We start from the raw sequence: 22,223 nt of genomic DNA, 5'->3' as shown, positions 1-22,223 counted from the left end.
ACAACTCATATGATGTCTTGTCTCTTTTTTCTTTCGGAGCACCTTATTTAAAAGGTAATTTGCTGATAAGACATCTTCCCCCCACATGTTCTGTGACAACCCAGAACTTCCTAGCATAGTGTTCATCATTTCCTTTAATGTTCGATTTTTCCGCTCTGTTACTCCATTCGATTGAGGAGAGTATGATGGTGTTACTTCATGAATAATACCATGTTGTGCACAATATTGACCAAATGGTTCAACATATTAACCACCACGATCACTTCTCACCCTCTTAATCCTTTTGTTAAGTTGGTTTTAAGCAAATATACATAGCAATATTTTGTGCTATCATCAATGAAGGTAATAAAATATTTATTCCCTCCTCTAGTTTGAACAAATTTTAAGTTACAAACATCACTGTGTATTAGATCAAGAGGTTCTGTATTTCTTTCAACGGGTTTAAATAAAGACCTTGTTAGTTTAACTTCAAAACATGTTTCATATTTATGATTATAATTAATGTGAAATGGGGGAATGTGTTCTAAGTTAATTAATCTACGTAAAGTATCATAATTAACATGTCCGAGTCTACCATGCTATATATTTAATGACTCAATCATATAAACAGAAGAAGAAGAAGAAGAAGAAGAATCATTCTTATTTATATTTTTAGCTTTTACAGAGATAACATTGAGTTTCCACATATTGTTCAATATATATCCCATTCCCACAAATATTCCCCCTTTTGATAAAACTAACTTCTGGAATTCAAACACCATCCTAAAGCCATGTATACTTAGGAGGGTCCTAGAGACAAGGTTCTTTCATATGTTAGGCACATACAACACGTTTTGAAGTTTCAACTCTTTGCCAGAAGTCATCTTTAAAATTACAGTGCCTTTCCCCTTGATCTTGGAAGTTACAACATTGCATATATAGAGCTTTTCTCCTTTCTCACAAGAAACCAACTCTGCAAATGAGTCCTTGTCACAACAAATATGGCGTGTGGCACCAGTATCAAGCCACCATTCTCTTGGATTTGAATCAACCAAGTTAACTTCAGAGACCACAACATATAAGTCTGGTTCAGATACTTCTTTGGAAATTTTTGTCACAACATTAGTCTCTTTTATTCTGGACCTTTTTGGAAGCCTACATTCGGATGAAATGTGTCCCGTCTTATTGCAATTAAAGCATTTCCCTTGGAATTTTTACTTCTTATAAACACCGCCTTTTGGTCCTAGTTTAGACTTAATTTGAGCTTGTTTTTTTCTTGAAGTCATTTTTTACTTCCACCACATTTGCCTTGGTAATGTTATGATTGGCTGTTTTGTTTAGCCTTTTAGCCGCACATCGATTGTCTTCTTCAATCCGAAGTCTCACAATCAGATCTTCTATTGTCATTTCTTTTCTCTTATGCTTAAGGTAATTCTTAAAGTCATTCCAAGCAGGCGGAAGTTTTTCAATAATGGCCGCCACCTGAAAGGATTCACTTATAATCACCCCTTCTGCGAGAATATCATGAATGATTAGTTGGAATTCTTGCACCTGATTCACAACAGTTTTAAAATCAACCATTACAAAGTTTAAGAATTTGGCGACTAAGAATTTCTTAGCACCAGCATCTTCAGTTTTGTATTTATGGTCCAATGATTCCCATAGTTCCTTAGTATTTTTCTTTATGCTGTATACTTCATAAAGTGCATCAGATAAACCATTCAAGATGTAGTTACGGCATAGGAAATCAGAGTGCTTCCATGCTTCGGTAATGTTGAATGCGGTTGCAGTATCCATTTCATCATCTCTAATAGTAGGAGGGTCATCCTTTAAAAATTTGGCCAGATTCAATGTCGACAAATAAAACAACATTTTATGTTGCCATGTTTTGAAATTATCTCAATTGAATTTCGCAGGCTTTTCATTATGACTTATGGTCATAGGTAACGTTTGGCTCGCAGCCTAAGTCTGTGTAGCGACAATCGCATTAGACTGTGAATTGGATGAAGTATCAAACATTTTTTTGTAATCAGAATCAAAACCAAAATAATAAATATAATATGAAACGAAATATATATTAACCTAAATATATTATCAACATAATATGTTTGAGTTTAGATTGAACTACAACACAAGGAATTTGTCTTAAGATTGTTGCAAAATATTGAAAAATAGTGTTGTAGTATTATAATCTAAAATTCCGTTTCAATAATAAAAATAATTGTGAAATTAAAATAGAACATGTAATCGGATGGAACTGAATAATAGAAGAAGAGTTTTGTTGAGGCTTGAATGAACAGTTTCCTTAAGACAGATTCGTCCTCTCTTCGGTGCTTTGAGTAATGTTGGACGTCGGTCTCCCAGGATACAACAACAAACGTTCACAACAGTAAGCACAACCGTAGTGAACAATCGAACACAATCTTTGTCTTTATCTATCACCGGAAAATAACTTTGGAAGAATCGAAGAATTGAAAGAAAAGTACTTGAAAGAAAATAGTAAAACGTTGTGTGTTTAAATATGTCACAACTTAGCCTTTATATAGGGAGATGAATTTGTATTGAAAGGTTAATACATTTATTGAAAGGTTAAGACCTTTAAATAAAATGACTGAATCATTTGATTAAAAATCATAACCTTTTAATCAAAAGGTTAATATGAAAAACATGACTTTTGGGGTGAAATGAAATAATTATTTTTCATGAATAGTCATGATCAATTCATTCATATTTTTCCAACAACTTCCTCCATTAACACCCATGGATTATCTTGGGTGATTTTAATGCCACTGTTAGTTATCGTGATCATCATGGGGGCTTATTCTTCTCGGCCTTGCAAAGCCTTTCAAGATATGATCTATGATTATGGTTTACGTGACATGGGCTTCCAAGGACCTCAGTTCACCTGGTCAAGGGGTCATGTCTCTGTCAGACTTGATCGAGTCCTCTGCAATACAAAATAGGATGAGCAATTCCCTCAATCTATTGTTATCCATATCCTCTACATGTGTTCAGATCAACGGCCATTACTACTCATGGTTGGCAATGTTACGCCTATCTCTAAACAACGAAAATTTCTTTATTTCTCTGGTTGGTTGTCCTATGATGATTTTCCCCGGATGGTTCAAGACAATTGTACCCATTCTTATACTCTTTCAGAAACCATTGCTACCATAACGGAAGTTGCTGATGAATGTAATCGTACAACATTTGGATATATTGGCACACAAAAAAAGATTGTTATGGCTCCTCTCCGAGGGGTTCACAAAGCTATTTAATCTATCTTGAAGCTGATTTAATGCTCGATCTTGAGTGAATACTTGATATTGAAGAATGCTTATGGAAACAACAATCTTGTCTTCAATGGGCTTCTGAAGGTGACTGCAATACTAATTTTTTCCACCGGAAAACAATGCTCCACTTGAAACCGAATCTTTGCGCTCAAAACCACTTCGGGAGAATGGGTCCATGACGATGATGAACTTAAAGATGAGACATCCAATTATTTTCTAAAGCTGTTCGCCAATGACATAGAGGTTCAGGATATTTTCTCTCCCTCGAGCTACTTTTCATTGATCCCAGATGATGATATGCGACTTCTTCTTGATATCCCTTCTCAAAATGAAATCCGGGATGCTCTATTTAGTATGGTGCCCCTCAAAGCCTTAGGCCATGATGGGTTACATACGAAGTTCTTCCGATCTCAATGGTCAATTGTGGGTGATATGGTCTGCAATATGGTTCAATCAGTCTTTAATGGTAGCTCGATAGAGCCATCCCTTAATAGAACGGTTCTTACTTTGATCCCAAAAAAAGAAGTGTCGGAGACCTTTGCTGATTTCAGGTAAATCAGTCTCTGCACTATTGCATATAAGATCATCAACAAATTTATTTTCGACGACTTTAACAAATCATCCCGCTTCTAGTTTCATCGAGCCAAACTAGCTTTATTCTGGGATGCTCCATCACTGAAAATATATTCATCAACCAGGAAATTATTCACTCTATGCGACAAGTTAACGACAAAAGGGGTGGATGACCATTAAAGTAGATTTTGAGAAAGCTTTTGATCGGATTAGATGGGATTTTATCCGAGATACCTGTTGGAGAAAAGTAAAAAATGGTGGGCATAGAAATGGGGGACGCAGGCAGCACATTTTCAACAAAGGAGGCACCGAATTCGGTGCCCCAATTTTTAAATTAAAATGTAAATGGGTTAATTATAATTTTAGTCATTACATTTTTTAGGGTATTTACAAGATTAGTCCCTAAGTTTCAACTATAAATACCCTACCCATTTAGCTTCAAAATCATCCCAAAATCCCAAATCATTTCTTTCTCCCAATACTAGAGAGTTTTCTTGTGAGTAGTGAGTGTTTTGTGAACACCTGTAAATTTTCTCTCTAGTAAAAGATCTGCAACAGTCTGGAGACGTAAGCAAAATTGGTTGAACTCCGTTATCAATTTCGAGTATTATTTTTCTGTTTTTATTTCGCATTCTCACTAATCTGGTTATAGAGAAATTATTCGTACTCTTCTTAATTCCCAACAACTGGTATTAGAGCTTTTGGTTACGAATTTTGTCAATTTTTTGTGAGGTTACTATTCATTATTATTCATGTAAATAGTGAATTTTGTGAATAGTGAAATTTTGTCGACGATACGAATTTGTCGACGGAGGTGTTCTAATACACGGTGGTTCGCAAGAATTGTTAAAAACGATCCAAACGAAGCCAGATTCGAGTGGGAGCGATGGCTGCAGACGAAGGAAAAGTAAAAATAGAGAAGTTCAATGGTGCAGACTTTGGCTTTTGGAAGATGCAAATTGAAGATTATCTGTACCAGAAAAATCTATATCAACCTCTCTCAGAAAAGCAACCAGAGGACATGAAGAATGAAGACTGAGCTCTTCTCGACAGACAAGCCCTTGGAGTTATCCGACTGACGTTATCCCGCAATGTTGCTTTCAACATAGCAAGGGAAAATACCACGGCGGGTCTTATTGCGGCTCTCTCCAGTATGTATGAGAAACCATCAGCCTCAAACAAAGTTCATTTGATGAGGCGATTATTCAATTTGCGGATGGCGGAAGGGGCATCAGTGGCTCAACACCTAAATGAACTCAACACAATCACAACCCAGTTGAGTTTCGTGGAGATTGAATTTGATGATGAAGTTCGAGCTTTAATTCTCTTATCATCTCTACCAGACAGTTGGAATACTACTGTTACAGCAGTCAGCAGCTCGTCGGGAAATAGCAAATTAAAATTCGACGATATCCGGGATACGGTACTGAGCGAAAAAATTCGTCGAAGAGAATCAGATGAAGCATCAACCTCCTCTGCCTTGCACACGGAGTCCAGATGGAGAACTTCAGAAAGAAATTCAAATTGTGGCAGATCCAAATCCAAAAGGGGAAAATCAAGAACGGGAAAGAAAGATTTTACCTGTTATAACTGCGGCAAAAAGGGTCACCTTAAAAGAGATTGTTGAGCACCGAAGAAAAATACCGGCACACAGGAATCTGCCAACATGGCAGAGGAGACAGGTGATGCCATGATTCTAAGCGTCAACAGTCCGATTGAATCATGGATCTTGGATTCAGGGGCATCTTTCCACTCCACCCCATGCCAAGAAATCATAGAGAAATATGTCAGTGGTGATTTTGGGAGGGTTCATCTAGCTGATGATGAAACCTTGAAGATCGTCGGAAAAGGAGACATCCGATTAAAGTTGTCAAACCAGACCACCTGGACGCTGAAGGGAGTGAGACATATTCTTGGCCTAAAAAGAAGTTTGATTTCTGTAGGACAGCTTGATGGAGAAGGATATAACACAACTTTTTCAGGCTGTGAATGGAAAATTACCAAAGGAGCACTCGTCATTGCTCGTGGTAAGAAGACTGGTACTCTCTATGTAACATCAAATTTAGAGAATATCATTGTTGCAGCAGATGCTGATGGAAAATCAAACCTATGGCACCAAAAGCTTGTCCATATGAGCGAGAAAGGGATGAAAACACTTTTGTCAAAAGGGAAGTTGTCATATCTAAAGAATTTAGATGTCGGACTATGCGAGGATTACATCTTTGGAAAACAAAATAAAGTCATCTTTACAAAGATTGGTAAGACACCCAAGGCAGAAAAGTTAGAGTTGGTTCATACTGATGTATATGGACCATCTCTAGTTTCATCTCTTGCAGGCTCATTATATTATGTCACCTTCATCGATGATTCAACAAGGAACGTGTGGGTTTATTTTCTGAATAAGAAATCAGAAGTCTTTGATACCTTCAGAAAATGGAAGGCCATGGTGGAAAATGAGACTGGTCTGAAAGTCAAGCGGTTGAGGTCTGACAATGGAGGAAAGTATAGAAATAGGAGATTCAGAGATTTCTGCGTAAACAATGGGATCAAGATGGAAACAACAATTCCCATGACACCGCAGCAGAATGGCGTAACAGAGCGCATGAACAGAACTCTGAATGAATGTGCTAGAAGCATGAGGATACATGCCGGATTACCCAAATTTCTATGGGCTGAAGCTATCAACACTACAGCTTACCTGATCAACCATGGGCCCTCAGTTCCTTTGGATGGCAGAATACTAGAGGAAGTTTGGAGCAAGAAAGAAATAAACCTTTCACACTTAAGATTGTTTGGTTGTATTTCTTATGTACACATAGATTATACTGAAAGAAGTAAACTTGATGCCAAGTCCAACAAATGCGTCTTTGTTGGTTATGGTGGTGATGAGTTCGGTTATCGATTTTGGGACTATGAAAATCGGAAGATCATCTGAAGAAGAGACGTCATTTTCAATGAGAATGTGATGTACAAAGACAGATCAACCATAGAATCAAGTAGCTCCAACACCGAAGCTGAAACAAAGGAATTTGCTGAGTTTGAGGAGATTTCTAGAAATGATGTTCAGATCAGTCCTGAAGCAGTTCAAGGAGAACCAGGCACACCAGAACTAAGACGCTCATCAAGAATTCCTAAACCAACCCAGTGTTATTCGCCTTCTTTACACTACTTGTTGCTGACTAACAATGGTGAACCAAAGTGCTATGATGAAGCAATGCATGTGGAGGATTCAGTCAAGTAGGAGTCTTCTATGAAAGATGAGATGGACTCGCTTATGTCAAATCAGACGTGGAAATTAGCTGAATTACCACCAGGCAAGAAAGCGCTCCATAACAAGTGGATCTACAGGATCAAAGAATAGCACAATGAGAGCAAACGCTACAAAGCAATATTGGTTATCAAAGGTTTTCAACAAAAGGAAGGTATTGACTACAATGAAATTTTCTCTCCAGTTGTAAAATTGTCTACAATCAGACTAGTGTTGAAAATTGTAGCTGCAGAAAATTTACATCTTGAGCAGTTAGATATAAAGACAACTTTCCTTCATGGTGATTTAGAGGAAGAAATCTATATGAGACAACCAGAAGGCTTCATAGAGGCAAGCAAGAAAAACATGGTATGCAAGTTGAATAAGAGTTTGTATGGTTTAAAACAAGCTCTTAGACAGTGGTACAAGAAGTTTGATAGCTTCATGAGTAGCAGTAGTTTTACCAGATGCCAAGTAGATCATTGTTACTACATCGAGAGGTTTGACAACAGCTTCATTATTTTATTATTGTACATTGATGACATGCAGACTCAGACATGCAAGAGATTATACACTTGAAGCAAAAATTGTCGAAGCAGTTTGCTATGAAGGATCTGGGCACTGCAAAGCATATTCTTGGGATGAGGATTAAGAGAAACACAAAGTCAGGGACTTTGATGTTATCACAGGCTGAGTACATCAACAAAGTACTCTCCAGGTTCAACATGCAAGATGCTAAACCAGTAAGTACACCTTTAGGTGTTTATTTTAGATTCTCCAAAGAACAGTCACCAAAGACGGAGGAAGAACGTGCACACATAGTGAAGGTGTTGTATGCCTCAATAATTTGAAGTCTGATGTATGCCATGGTTTGTACCAGACCAGATATTACTGATGGAGTGGGAGCTGTTAGTAGGTACATGAATAATCCAGGCAAGGTACACTGGGAAGATGTCAAATGGATCCTCAGATATCTACGGGGTACCACAAACAAAACACTTTGTTTCAAAGGTGGAGATACGATACTGACAGGCTATGTAGATACTGACTTAGCCGGAAATGTCGACATCAGAAGAAGCACTACAGGGAATGTATATACTCTAGGAGGAACTGCAGTGAGTTGGGTTTCTCAACTACAGAAGATAGTTTCTCTCTCTACAACTGAAGCAGAATATGTCGTTGTTACGGAAGCCAGCAAGGAGATGGTTTGGCTCCAAAGTTTCTTGGAAGAGTTAGGCAAGAAACAAGAAAACAATGTCTTGTATTGCGACAGTCAAAGTGCTATCCATCTAGCGAAGAATCCATCCTTTCATTCCAGGACGAAGCACATACAATTGAGATATCATTTTATTCGGTCTCTTCTGGAAGATGGGATTTTGAAACTTGAAAAGATTATTGGAGCTCAAAATCCGGAAGACATGTTGACAAAGACGGTGACCACGGACAAACTGAAGTTGTGTTCAACTTCAGTTGGCATGCTAGAATAACAAGACTAGAAATGCTGCTGCATCGATCGAGATGTGAAGACAGATTAAAATCAGTCCTCAAGTGGGAGATTGTTGGAGAAAAGTCAAAAATGGTGGGCATAGAAATGAGGGACGCAGGCAGCACATTTTCAACAAAGGGGGCACCGAATTCGGTGCCCCAATTTTTAAATTAAAATGTAAATGGGTTAATTGCAATTTTAGTTATTGCATTTTTTAGGGTATTTTACAAGATTAGTCCCTAAGCTTCAACTATAAATACCCTAGCCCATTTAGCTTCAAATATAAATACCCTAGCCCATTTAGCTTCAAAATCATCCCAAAATCCCAAATCATTTCTTTCTCCCAATACTAGAGAGTTTTCTTGTGAGTAGTGAGTGTTTTGTGAACTCCTGTAAATTTTCTCTCTAGTAAAAGATCTGCAGAAGTCCGGAGACGTAAGCAAAATTGGTTGAACTCCGTTATCAATTTCGGGTATTATTTTTCCGCTTTTATTTCGCATTCTCACTAATCTGGTTATATAGAAATTACTCGTTACTTGTTTATTTCCCAACAATACCCTTTCTGAGGTTGGTTTTCCGCGAAGTCTCATACAAATCATCATGCAATGCATCACCACTTCCACTTTTCAGATATAGTGGAATGGATCTCTTTCACGTGTTAATACCCCGCATTGCGGTATTCGACAAGGAGACCAACTCTCGCCTTATCTCTTTGTGCTTGCTATGGAACGATTGGGCCACCGTATCTCTGCTACGGTTAATAATGGTACTTGGAAGCCATTCACTTTTGGCCGCCAAGGATTGCGTGTCTCCCATTTTTTTTTCGCTGATGATCTTGTCTTCTATGCTAGAGCAGGTCCCCAGCATGTCGACACCATTAACTCTGTGCTCTTCGACTTTGGCTACTTCTCTGGGGCACAAGGTAAGTAAAACTAAGACTCAAGTGTGGTTTTCGCCTAATATCGATATAGTTGATCGCCGTTATCTCCAAACTTGACTTCCAAGAAGTTGAATCAATTGGCTAGTATTTGGGTGTTCCCATTTTCCATAAACAACCTACTGCTTCAAACTTCTCCATTATTGATATGATACAGAATAAATTGTCGGGTTGGGCAGCTCAAACTTTCTTTAGCTGGCCGTCTCACTCTGCAAACTCGGTTCTCAGTGTCATCCCAGTTTATTTTATGTAAACGATGTATCTACCTAAACAAGTCTGTAAGGACATCGAAGCCTGTATCCGCCGTTTTCTTTGGGGCTCTTCTCCCACAGGTCCGAAAGTCTCACTTGTCAATTGGGAAACAGTCTGCCAACCAAGGACCCGAGGCAGCCTTGGAATCCCTCGAATGCATGAGAAAAACATGGCTTTCATGATGGAACTGGGGTATAATCTCTTGACTTGTAAGAATGCTCTTTGGGTCAAAACTCTCCTACAAAAATATAATTTAGTTGAAGCTTGCTCATCGTCCATCCAACGGGCAATTTGCAGCCCTTTATGGCGTGGGCTTTCAAGGGCATGGAATTCCCTTCTTCCCCTTCTCATATGGTCGATCGGCACTGGAACTAGTTGTCGGTTTTGGAGCGATAATTGGGTACCTTCTTTAGGTCCTCTACATAATTATGCCCTTGACGCAAATATGATTTCTGATGACCTGCATGTGCACGACTTTGTAAACTCTGATGGCTATTGGAATACTCAGGCACTCATGTCTCTTGGCCCTCCTTTCGTAGTGGCTCACATTATTAATGTTAGACCGCCTATTGAATCTGACAAAGATGACTCCATTCTTTGGCACTGCAATAATGACAGTGACTTCAGCATTGGATCTGCCTACCGTTTACAACTCGAGCATTGCTGACATGATGCTAGTCCAATTTGGAAATCAGTTTGGTCACTCCCTATTCTGCAACGTCTTCGCCTTTTCTTATGGCTTTCATTGAAGCAAAAACTCATGACTAATGGTGAACGTGTTCATCGTGGAATGTCCTCGGACTCTTCCTGCCCCTTTTGTAAACTTGGTGAGGAGTCAATCTTGCACGTTTTGAGAGACTGTCCCAGTGTTCAAAATTTCTGGCGAGGCATCATCCCTGCTGTTGCAAGTGCTAATTTTTTTGAATCTGATCTTGTCCGATGGCTCCTTCATAACCTTGCCATCAAGAAAACTTTGCAGGGATTTGATGTTCCCTGGTCTTCCCTTTTCGCATCAATAAAACACTTCCTCAAACTTGAGATGAAGGATCTCCAGCCGAGATCTACCACCAAGCCATGAACAAATCAAGTCTAGCCAACCCTTGGCCAGTCAAACAGTCCGCCGTCGAAGGACTATACGAAGCACGCTTGAAAACAACAGTGCCAATCAAATTGACCTTTTCATCATTTTCATCCAAGATATGTAAAAAATTCAACGGGCGGTTCAAGGGATGAGAGATCCAATTCAAGCAATAAGGGAAGTAGATTCCACCACCAATGCCTTTACCTACAAAAACGCAGCCTCTAAGAACACATCGAGAGCCAACTTGATCGCTGATAATTCTGAACCTATAGTGCTGTGCTCCTTAGAAGGCTCCGAGAATAATGCCTTTAATGCTCCAGAGGGTGAGCGGAGCCACCCCGCAGCCACCCCACCCTGCTTTTGCAACACCAGCAGTGGTAAAACACCAATCCGACTTTACCGGGTCTGAGACGCCCCCACTAGAATAACAGTCCTCCAAGAGACAGTACATCGGATTAATCCGCCAAACAGATTCATTGATTACTAATTTAGATTAAAACGCCTTTAACCAAGTCAACGCACGTAAATTAGGTATGAAAATTAGATCCGTAAGAGAATTACTCTTTCCACTAAACACACGATCATTTCTACTCAACCAAATACTCCAGAGGGCAGCCGAAATTTACACAAGCCAAATACTTTTCAGTTCCGAACAGATTTGAATAGAAATGCACCAATCGTAAAAACGGTCAGTGGTACAAGGTTTACTCCATGGAATTCTCCACCGCCGAGTGAACAAAACCCAGAATTGAGCTATATAAGGGCAGTTTACAAAATGATGATCCACCTCCTCAAGCCCCACTGCCCCACCCCACACCAACAACATAAGCACTCCATGTCCACTACTCCATACCCCGGTTTTTGAGGAATACTTTGGTAGGTAATCTATGAATCTTAAGCATCCAGACAAACCTTTTTACCTTCGGGGGAACAAACAATTTCCAGATTTTGTCGAACTCAAATTCTGGTGCTTCCACATCCGCATCAACTATTAGATCAAACAATTTTTTAACTGAGAAAACACCCCCTTTGTCATGACTCCATTCCATTTTGTCGACTCTGTTACTTGACACACTTACTCCGGAAATTTGCTTCTTTAAAGCTTCAACCATCAGCCATTCGCGATCTAACAGATTTCTACAATGAACGTTCGACCAATTAAAGCCTCCCGAATCAGCAACATATACTAGGTTCTTTATTCATTAAACAAAAGAAATGATAAAATCACAGGAAAAACTTGGAAATTAATCATAAATAAATTAAGGAGATCAAAATGTAGCAGATTCAAAAGATAAAAAAGAATAAATGTTGTTAGGGCCATGTTTATGATTTTGAAAGATGAGCAACATATACTATTATGGTAGGTAAAATAGGGGGGAAATGCAGAATCTATTGATATTAATATTAAAAAGAATTGAAATCAAACACTTTTATAGGTTAAACTTCATGCCTCAATTATTTTTTGTTATATTTTGGTCATTCAATTATTTTTTATTTCAAAATTATAACATTACAGTTTGATTTTATTTCGACCACCTACAATTGAAAAATTAACGTTGATGTTGGCGTGTCACCGTAAAATAATATCATGTCATTATTGATTTTTTTAAATGTCACTTCAATAATTCTGTCAATTTTAATCAAAATGAAATTAAAATGTAACGTTAGATATGATTTTAAAATATTAATACTTAGGTAATCAAAACGGAAATATATAATAGTTGGGTACTAAACATATACTTTACCCTATTTAATTTAGATTTAAGATTAAATTTAGAAAGGAAGTGTTAAAACGTAAAAGATATGTACAAAAACAAAGAAAATACAAAATTCCCAGTGAAGCACAAGTGACAGCTGCTACAATCCTATATTTCATCTCCTTCATCGAGTTCACAGAAGAACAGATCCAACACTCTTCTCTTCCGATTTCAAAACCTCCAAAAATGTCATCAACCCAGCAACCATCATCATCAAAAAAGCAAACCCTTTTCATATCTTCACTCATAATCCTATGGTACTCCTCAAACATCGGAGTCCTCCTCTTGAACAAATACTTGCTTTCCAACAACGGTTTCAGATTCCCAATTTTCTTAACAATGTGCCACATGTCGGCTTGTGCTTTCTTCAGCTACATCTCCATCGTCTTCATCAAGCTCGTTCCTCTCCAGCCGATCAAATCCAGGACTCAGTTCCTAAAGATTGCAACTTTGAGTGTCGTCTTTTGTTGTTCGGTCGTCGGTGGCAACGTTTCTTTGAGGTACCTACCGGTTTCATTCAACCAGGCCGTCGGTGCCACGACGCCGTTTTTCACTGCCTTGTTTGCGTACTTGATGACTTTCAAGAGGGAGGCTTGGGTTACTTACGGTGCTCTTGTGCCTGTTGTTGCTGGGGTTGTCATTGCCAGTGGGGTATGTAAATGCTCCTTTGTTTTTCTTCTTTTAGCTCATTCGGATCTTTGATTGATGCAAAAAGAAGAAAGTTCATATTTAGAATCATTACACGATTTTGATTTTATGTAATGTGTATGTGAGGTGACCAAGATGATAGATCTGAGATTGTTTTGATGTTATTTTGTATTATAATTAGTTGTAATTCTATGCTTTGATCTTTTACTATAGTAAATCTTAATCAGACGGATATAGGATTTTATATTAGGAAAATTAACTTATATAATTGTTAGGGACCATAACATATTATCAATAGAAAATACCAAATTATAAGAGAATTTGAAATTTTTAAGAGCTGTCCGATCCGAGATCAACGATGTTGCTCGGACTTTGTTTTTCGTGGGATACCCTGTCCCGGACATTCATATCTACATGGATATTAGGATACAAATACAACCTCCAAGGATTCTTTAATTACATAGAAAAAAATTAGAAAATTTTAGCCATATTCCTGATGGATACATTCCCCATACTTGATGCTTGTATTCGAGTCCGAGTAACATAGAAAAAATCTATCCTTTTTCATTAATTAGTCCAGATTGTGCTTAATTAATTAGTTTCAGAAGCTGAAACTACAAAACCAACAAAGTTTTGTAGCATTTCAACTTCGTTGTCTTTTAGGCTTTGTTATTTGGACTTTGACGAGTGGAGTGTGAGACACCGGTATGTGTCTAACATATGTATTTTAATTTTTTCTAAGCTTTTCGATGTATTTTGAGGATGCCTTCGGCAATAGGTACCTCAAGAGAAAAGAAGAATCGATTAAGAAGAACGTACGATTAAGAAGAACATAACTTTTGGGTTAGAAATATTCCAGGACTGTCCTTTTGCTGTAAGTCTCAGAAAGGCCTTACGGAACATGCATTAAGCTGAACCTAGAAGATTGAAATATATAGATACAATGGAAATTTGAACAAACTGACGTAACATAGAGGTGGGTTGGCTAGGTTTAAGTTACATGTTCGGTACCGTAAAACTCGAATATCAATTTCACTAATTTATTTGTTTACTTTCAGGATGGTTTATTGAGTCAATTGTGATGATTAACAATAGATGTGCTACCGTAAAATTTTGCATGCACTGAGCTACTTAATGATTCAATAAAATGCTAATTTTCTGCAGTGAAGTTGCAAATTACTTTGGAATCGAAGTTATAGTCTAATCAGAACCTAAGCAAATTTATGAGATATTGAGTCTGTTGCGATTGCAGTGAAGATGCAAATTACCTCCTTTAGAATTATTGTAGTGTAACCGGAACGAAAGTAAATTTACATGAGATATTGACTGCAATGTGATTAGCCATATCCGGAGCACATCATGAGGCCTTTTTTATGTATAATTGACCTGTTTTAAGTACAACCGTCTCGAAACTGTGACATCCTGGAATGAAAATGACAAAAGGAAAACAGATAAAGGAAGAAGATGAGTCCAATGTGCACGTGCGCTTGTATACATATCTTGTCTCTTTTTAAGCATCCATCATTTTTTATTAACTAGGAAAGAGACGCAGAGCTCTATAACTTTTCTGCAGTTCTAGCCAACGTTTCTCTTTTTCTTTAATTAAAACCCTTATATTTGATTATTGGTGGCAGGGTGAACCGGGTTTTCACTGGTTTGGATTCATAATGTGCATAAGTGCAACTGCTGCAAGGGCCTTCAAATCAGTTCTTCAGGGGATTCTGCTTTCTTCAGAAGGGTATATCACTTCTGTTTCTATTTGTTCATCGTCTGCAATTCGCCTCGCTCATATCTTTACATGTTCGGTTAATAGTTTCTGGCAAAAGAGTCTGTTGCATTTAGTTTCAATTTTCCTTTTTATTCCTTGTTCATGGTGAGTTTTCAGTTGGATGAGAGGAGGCAGGACACTTGGGGTTTAACCAAAGATAAGCTTGTCTGCGATTCTTGTTAGTGCCAGGCCACGTAGTCATCGTTTAACTTACTGTCATCCTTTAACACAGTAATCTGAAAAATACGGTCTTTCCCTTGTAGATAACTGCTTGGGTTGTTGGATCGTTCTTGCAGGGAAAAGCTGAACTCGATGAATTTGCTACTCTACATGTCCCCGATTGCCGTTCTAGTTTTAGTGCCTGCCGCACTTGTAATGGAACCAAATGTTGTAGAAGTTACAATATCACTTGGAAGACAGCATAGATACATGTGGCTGCTGCTTCTCATTAACTCAACACTCGCATATTCGGCTAATTTGTCGAATTTCTTGGTGACTAAACACACAAGTGCATTAACACTCCAGGTTCATTCCCTTTTTCCTTCCTCTAGTTTCTTTTCAGGAAATATATTGACCTTAAGCACTCCCTCATATAATATCTACTTAGCTGAAAGCTGAACTAATAACCCGCCATAAATTCGACATTTTTCATTTACATATTTCTCCTACGAGAATAAGGACTATCGCTGTGCTTCTTTGCCTGGTTATTGCATTTCCTTATGTTCCTCTGGGGATTGATTCAGGTATTAGGCAATGCAAAAGGAGCAGTGGCTGTTGTTATCTCGATACTTTTGTTCCGAAATCCCGTCACAGTTGTTGGCATTGCTGGTTATACAGTGACCGTCCTCGGTGTCGTTGCTTACGGAGAAGCAAAACGGAGGTTTAGGTAAATGATTCGTCAAAATTTTACCAAGTTCCTTTATAGTTGGCCGGAATATATTGTATTTGGATGAAGAAGATAGTGAAGTTGATAGGAAGAGTTTGGGTAAATTAGTGTCGAGAGTGAAGAGGAGAGGTTTGTAATTTATATTTTAAATTTGCCAATATTTTTACTTTCCTTTGTGTTAGATGCCTCTTTTCTTCTATTTTATTTTTCATTATTTATTTAGTTTCATCTATGCTTTGATTAATGGTAAAAGTATGTTAGTAAAGCATTAAGCATCGATACCCACAGGGGTTGAACATTGGTTCAAGTGGAATACTCACCCACCAAAACTAGGTGTGCGATACAAGTCGGTTTCAATTAGTCAAGACAAAGCCTTGGAGCTTCCTTTTTATGAATTGGATTATGAAACACTGGTAATCTCTAAGTATACTTTAAAGAATGTCATCTAAGTTACTGTCCAAAAAATGTTGAGTCATGTTGATCTAAATATGTTCATGAATCGAATGATTGATTCAATCCAATTAATTTAAAATTTATTTTTTATTTGAATTTAATTATAAAAATTTATATCAATATAAAATTTATTTTAATATTTTATGATATATGAATAGAGGTGCTAATTGAGTTGAGCAACTCATGAATAGTTCGAATTCGACTCAATTAAAGTTGACGTTCGATTTGAGTTGATTTAACTCGAACTCAATCCGAGAACTTGACGAGACGAATCGAGTAAAATCTAATTCGAATCGACAAGTTCATAGATAGTTTGTCAATTTCTTTTAGTAATTTTTAGTATCTTGTTTATCTTACTTTTAGGATTAATATATTGTAATTTTTTTATAATATGTCAATTTGGTATATTTGTGAATTGTAACTTTAATTATAATAAGTTAATTTAGTGTATTTATAAATTATTACTTTAAAGTTAAGTTTTTCTAATTATTTCACACTATTTTCTATTTGTTAAGTTAGTGGTCTTCTCGGCATCTTAGTTATACTGGTATGCTCCAGCTTATTAAGGCAGTTTTGTTTAGTATAATCAACAGTTGATGTCGTCAATTGGTTCTGTCTCGGGATGCTATTAATAAGGTTGAGCAGTTGTGTTTTCGGTTCTTCTGGAAGAACGCTGACACTTCTGCTGTTGGCGCTTGTGTTAGTTGGTAGCAAATTTGCTCCTTAAGATCGGAGGGAGGTCTAGGGGTTAGGGATATCCATTGTTGGAACAAAGCTTGCAAGATTCAGTTGATCAGGAGTATCCTTGCGGGTCAGGGTTCGCTTTGGGTTGCTTGGCTTAAAGAATACGTTCTTAAAGGAGTGGATTTTTGACAGGTTGTAGGTAAAAGTAAATTCGAGTTGGTGCTTCAGAAAGCTCCTTAAGTTGCGAGTGAAGGCGACTCATTTGTTTAACTTTGCTCAGGATTTGAGTAAGGTCACTACGAGGTGGATTTGGTCGGAGTTTCGAGTCAAATATCTTAAGGTTGACTGGCATATGATTGTGTGGATTCCGCTGCATATTCCTAAGCACTCACGCTATCATCAGTTGGATGGCAATCTTGGGAAGGCTTCCCACCAAGGATAAGTTGCTTTGAATGGGTCTGAATGTTGATAGCCAACGCCCTCTTTGTAGGGAAGAGGATGAGACCAAAAGTCATTCGTTCTTTGAGTGCACCTACTCGGCAAGCATCTGTCGGCCATTTTGAGGCTTTATGGATTAACAAGGGAGGCGAGGTGCTGGGAGGAGGAGTTGAGCTGGGTCACAGTTTATTTATGTAAGTAGTCGTTTGTTTTTGTTCTTAAGCTTGTATGGAGTGTTTTCCTTTATTGCATTTGGGAGAGTAATGCAAAGTTTTTTTTTTTTTGGGTATTGTATTGAAGGCTGTGAAAGGTATGATTTGCATTAGGTTAGGCGGTAGATGTTTTGATAAGGTTGATACTGTGAATATAATACTTTGTTCTCGATGGGGGATCTCCCTGTAGGGGGTTGTTTGTCTTATTTCATGGGCGTTAGGGAGCCTTGAACGTCTTTTTTTAGCAGTTTTTATTGTTTCTCTTTAGGTATTTGCAACAAAGCTTATCCAAAAAAAAGTGTCGAATAACGAGCCAAGTGGAATAACAAGAATTTTTAACGAGTACGCCTAACAAAATTTTATCAAGTATCAAATTGAACACAAATCAAACAATTTATAAGAATAAAAAACTAAACTTACGATCGACTTACCTGATAAGTATCTCTATATATGAATAACAAAAATATATCAAATTTTGTCAAATTTGTACTTAATTATTTGCCTTTTAAATCAAATGATAATTCAACTCATAAAGCATCAAAAGATTTTTCTTTAAAGAAATAGTGCATTAATACTCATTATACCCATTTGCACAATCCCCAAGTATTTCCGATAATCAATATATTCAAATATGGGTGACCGAATGAGAATTGAAATTGATTGCTAGAACTTAAAATTGCAATTGATCAGTAAATGCCATAGACATTTTCGCCCTGCTTGCAAGGGTGGAGTTATGCAAGAAAAATGAAAAGGAAAACAGAAAAACATCATTACCGGATAGTTCCAAGAGTTACGACAACCCGGGGAGAGAACATTCTTCTTTTGGGTATTCACATTATTGTCTGTTCTATAATTCAAGGACTGCATAGGTTCCTCAGATCTTCTTCCTTGGCATACCAGTTCGGTATTATCTTTGATACATGGGGATAAAGATCCTTGTACGAATTCCGGATCGTCCCTTCTGCAACTCCCGTAGCAACTGAAATATCTGCATCCCACCCATTTTCTATCAGAACTGAAATTTTCTATCAAAACTCTGCATTTTTCAGAGAATCATAATACTTTGCTTTCCTTGGTCACGGGGGTGTGCGTCGGATACAAACATGTCCCCAACACAGACACGCTCAGGAAGGTTTTTTTTAATGGTTTTGAAGAGTGACATATCCTAAAAAGGACCGGGCTTATCAGGCATATTTAATTCAAGAAACACAACGAGTTGGAATAATATAGCAGTGAAGTGTCGAGAAGAATCATGACAATAAATATGGAAAAAAAGTCAAACCTTTAAGAGGCTTCTTATCATCTGAAAGCTGTGTTACGATATAAATAACTGCTGCTGCAATTGATATAGGGCTTCGCCTGCAAAAGGTACACAAATTAGTAAGTACAGCATCCAACAAATGCCTAAGATAAAATAACCAAATTGAATAAAAATTTGGTTGCAGGGATAGATTTATCCAAGTCATGAGTGTCATTTAGAATCTAACAGCTTCTTTTTCTTTAGTTCTCTATTCAAACAATAATTCAAAAATTACCCGATCACATCCGTTAATCAACTCAAATCCCCATTTCCTAATCATACATTCTGTTAACTTGTAAGGTCCACCTATGTTCCTCGAATTCAAATGAGTGTCGAATACAAGTATGTGACCGACACTGGTATGCTCAATTTTTTGGTTTCACATATTTGGACAATCATTATCTACTCATATATGTCACACATGAGTGTTAAACATGGGTAAATAAAATTAAAGAGTCGGAATAACATAGGTCCACACAGATTTATCCAAGTCATAGATGACACTGAAATTTGTTTGAAAGCAAAATGCTTAAAAAGGAATTCAGTATTGGCTCATAACTTCATGAAGAATATAGACTAATAATTACCTTATATCAAACTCCTCGGACTTCTGAACTGCCTCCTGGGCAGCTTTAACTGCTTGATTATTCATGCCGAGATTGGAACAAAAACGCCTCTAATAATTGAACGGATTAGTGTCAGTGAAAACATTGAAGGTGAGCACAAATGAATAGAATTCATTATTCAACCATGGAAGTGCTGCCTTCCAAGCATGTGGCAGACGAGGGAACTCACCATGAAGTCACCAGCATGAATGGCTCCCATCTCCACGGACTGACCAGTCTCCAATCCCAGTTGTTTCACTATGTATTCTTTTGCTCGTCCAATTTCTTTCTTTGTGGCTCCGTTGGCGACAGAGCAAATTTCTAATTGAAATCCACGGGTTCAAGGAAGCTCATAGAGATTAAGAAAGATAAATCATGAAACATCCAGATGTTAAAAGAATCTTAGCCTGTACCCTTGACAGTGCGTGGCTTATCCTCTTGTCGACAAGCAATGTATAGGCAAGCAGCCAACAACGCATCCTGATTTCTTCCTCTACTAGACTTCTGGTCTTCCACCTTCTTAAATATCTCATTGGCTCGATCCTTCAACCAATGAAAAAAACCCCATAAATCACACAAGAAGAAAAGTGATAAAAGGAAAAAAAATACCACTAGAGATGAACATGTCAGCTAACTAAAAGTATAAATGTAAAGAGTGAGATGTTACAGCCAAGAATAGGAAGATTCTCAAATTAGCTTAACAACTACTTCAAATATGAAAGAATTTCTTTTAGAAGCATCAACATTCTCAAAACTATTTGTAATCTTAGAAGACAATAATTGAGAAGTAAACTAAGAGTGGTAGAAATTCCAAGAAACTTTCAGTTGCCAGCAGAAGAAATTCCAAGAAACTTCAAATACTTACACTAAAGGCATACTGTTCAAAACAAGTTATTCTTATTAAGTCTGTCATGCTAAGCTTTTAACTTTTTCGATTTAGTATTGCCAATGACATGATATAGCCTAGCGCATCAAACCTTCATTTGGTCCAGCAATGGCAGCTTATATCAATGATATACATACACATTAATACTAAAAATAGAGTGTATCAAGTATATGCCATATGTGCATGTTAGTCTATAGTAATACACCGAATCATCAAATGGTTCAAATTATATCTGCATTGAAATAGGTAGCATACCTTGATGGTAGCCACAAGCCCCAACCTGAAACATAAAATTATACAAATAAGTGACATTTCGTAGTAAATACTCTCTCTCAAGCACAGAACTTCTCTTCATCGATAAGGGGAAAGGGAAAGTGAATAAATATGCAAATCTTTACACCTACAACAGAATAGTAATTGAAAGCCAGTATTAAGACTCTTCACAAAGTAATCGTAGAGATTAAACATCAATGCTTTTGTATGTTGCGTGCTTAAGCACATTAGAAGTTCAAACCCAAGTCCTCTTGTATGTTGCAACAACAACGGTGCCAAAAAGAGCTAAAATTCAATCAGCAAGAAATATTAACATTCAAGACCAGTTTGATTCTACCAAAGGAAAATAAATTGAAAAGCATATCACTTCCCAAATAGATACTAAATTTCCTAGAATCAGCCCTCAAACTTTGTTCAAATTTTTCTACAGTACATACAAGTAAACAAGCTAACGACAATTGCCTTGTAAATTGTTTTCACCACCAATTAAAACATCTCGGTTCTCAAATGGCAACCAAATCCGGAAAGAGATAAAAATTCCCAAAATATTAAGCATTTCCAGTAATTAATTTCCATAAGCAATGAACACCCCAAACTCAAATCAAACATAACTCTAATAATTTCACAAAAGAACCACAATACTAGCATAAATACTCTCACTTAATTTCCCCAAAAACCCTGACCATCCAACTAGATTACATAATATCAACAAAAACCCAATATCAAAAAAATAAAAATCCAAAAACACAAAAAAAACTGATATAATTTACCTATCAGACATGGTAGCAATTGTCTTGAAAGCGATAATCAACCCCCTATCCGGATTCGACCCATGATTCTGCCACCGACCCAGCGATGACGAAAGGAACTCTCCAGAAGCACCGTTGGGCTTAGCGATAACGGTGGATAAACCGCCATCCGCCAAAAGCGGATTAGTTGGACCGCCGACACGGACAGGATCATTATCACCGGACTCGTTGGCGAAGGTTCTCCACTCTGATGTCTCGTCGATGGAATGCGATTCTAATACCAACCCGCACTCCGAACACACCGTATCACCGGCCGAGTGATCCAAAACAACCTCTGTATTCCGCTTGCAGTCTGAACAAAAGGCGTCCGCCATTTGTGGTGCAGCTAACTGTATTTTTTTCCTTCTTTGGACTTTCTTTCCCTTCAATTCTGTTCTTTCAAATCGATTCAAAGATGTAAATTGAAATCAAAATCTACTCTCTTTTTTAAAGAGTGGATAATTTATTTATAGATATTTTTACTTGCGTTTCATATTTTGTATTCTTATATAATATATAAAAGGGTAAATTATAAATTTGGTAACTTAACTTTACTTCTCTCCTCTTTCACTCACTGTACTTTAATTCTTTTCAATTTTCTTATTGAACTTAATATTATTTTTTGTCACTCGGACATTAAATAGTTAACGGTGTTAAAAGTAATTGTTATATAGATG

At 37.4% G+C, this 22,223-nt stretch overlaps 3 protein-coding genes across 3 annotated transcripts; 1 reads left to right on the top strand and 2 right to left on the bottom strand.

Annotated features, from left to right (window-relative positions):
- Positions 1 to 806: 806 nt before the first annotated feature.
- Positions 807 to 1,851, bottom strand: LOC120134222. The gene is made up of 2 exons (XM_039150699.1): positions 1,273 to 1,851; positions 807 to 1,160 (listed from the first exon to the last, which is right to left on the bottom strand). The coding sequence occupies exons 1-2, from the start codon at positions 1,849 to 1,851 to the stop codon at positions 807 to 809; spliced, it is 933 nt and encodes a 310-aa protein (XP_039006630.1).
- A 1,093-nt stretch (positions 1,852 to 2,944) lies between these two features.
- Positions 2,945 to 21,987, bottom strand: LOC120134334 (transcription initiation factor IIB-2-like). The gene is made up of 8 exons (XM_039150771.1): positions 21,529 to 21,987; positions 20,741 to 20,765; positions 20,013 to 20,142; positions 19,790 to 19,920; positions 19,582 to 19,670; positions 18,977 to 19,053; positions 18,508 to 18,682; positions 2,945 to 2,955 (listed from the first exon to the last, which is right to left on the bottom strand). The coding sequence occupies exons 1-7, from the start codon at positions 21,879 to 21,881 to the stop codon at positions 18,549 to 18,551; spliced, it is 939 nt and encodes a 312-aa protein (XP_039006702.1). The 5' UTR covers positions 21,882 to 21,987; the 3' UTR covers positions 2,945 to 2,955; positions 18,508 to 18,548.
- LOC120134323 (UDP-URONIC ACID TRANSPORTER 1) lies at positions 12,687 to 16,018 on the top strand. The gene is made up of 4 exons (XM_039150761.1): positions 12,687 to 13,256; positions 14,888 to 14,991; positions 15,318 to 15,546; positions 15,765 to 16,018. The coding sequence occupies exons 1-4, from the start codon at positions 12,792 to 12,794 to the stop codon at positions 15,909 to 15,911; spliced, it is 945 nt and encodes a 314-aa protein (XP_039006692.1). The 5' UTR covers positions 12,687 to 12,791; the 3' UTR covers positions 15,912 to 16,018.
- Positions 21,988 to 22,223: the final 236 nt, after the last annotated feature.

The sequence above is a fragment of the Hibiscus syriacus genome, unplaced genomic scaffold (genome assembly GCF_006381635.1).
Source record: "Hibiscus syriacus cultivar Baekdansim isolate YM2019G1 unplaced genomic scaffold, ASM638163v2 tig00001802_pilon, whole genome shotgun sequence".
Classification (NCBI taxonomy): domain Eukaryota; kingdom Viridiplantae; phylum Streptophyta; class Magnoliopsida; order Malvales; family Malvaceae; genus Hibiscus; species Hibiscus syriacus.
The sequence above is the reverse complement of the archived record's forward strand: the minus strand, read 5'-3'. Positions and strand labels throughout refer to the sequence as shown.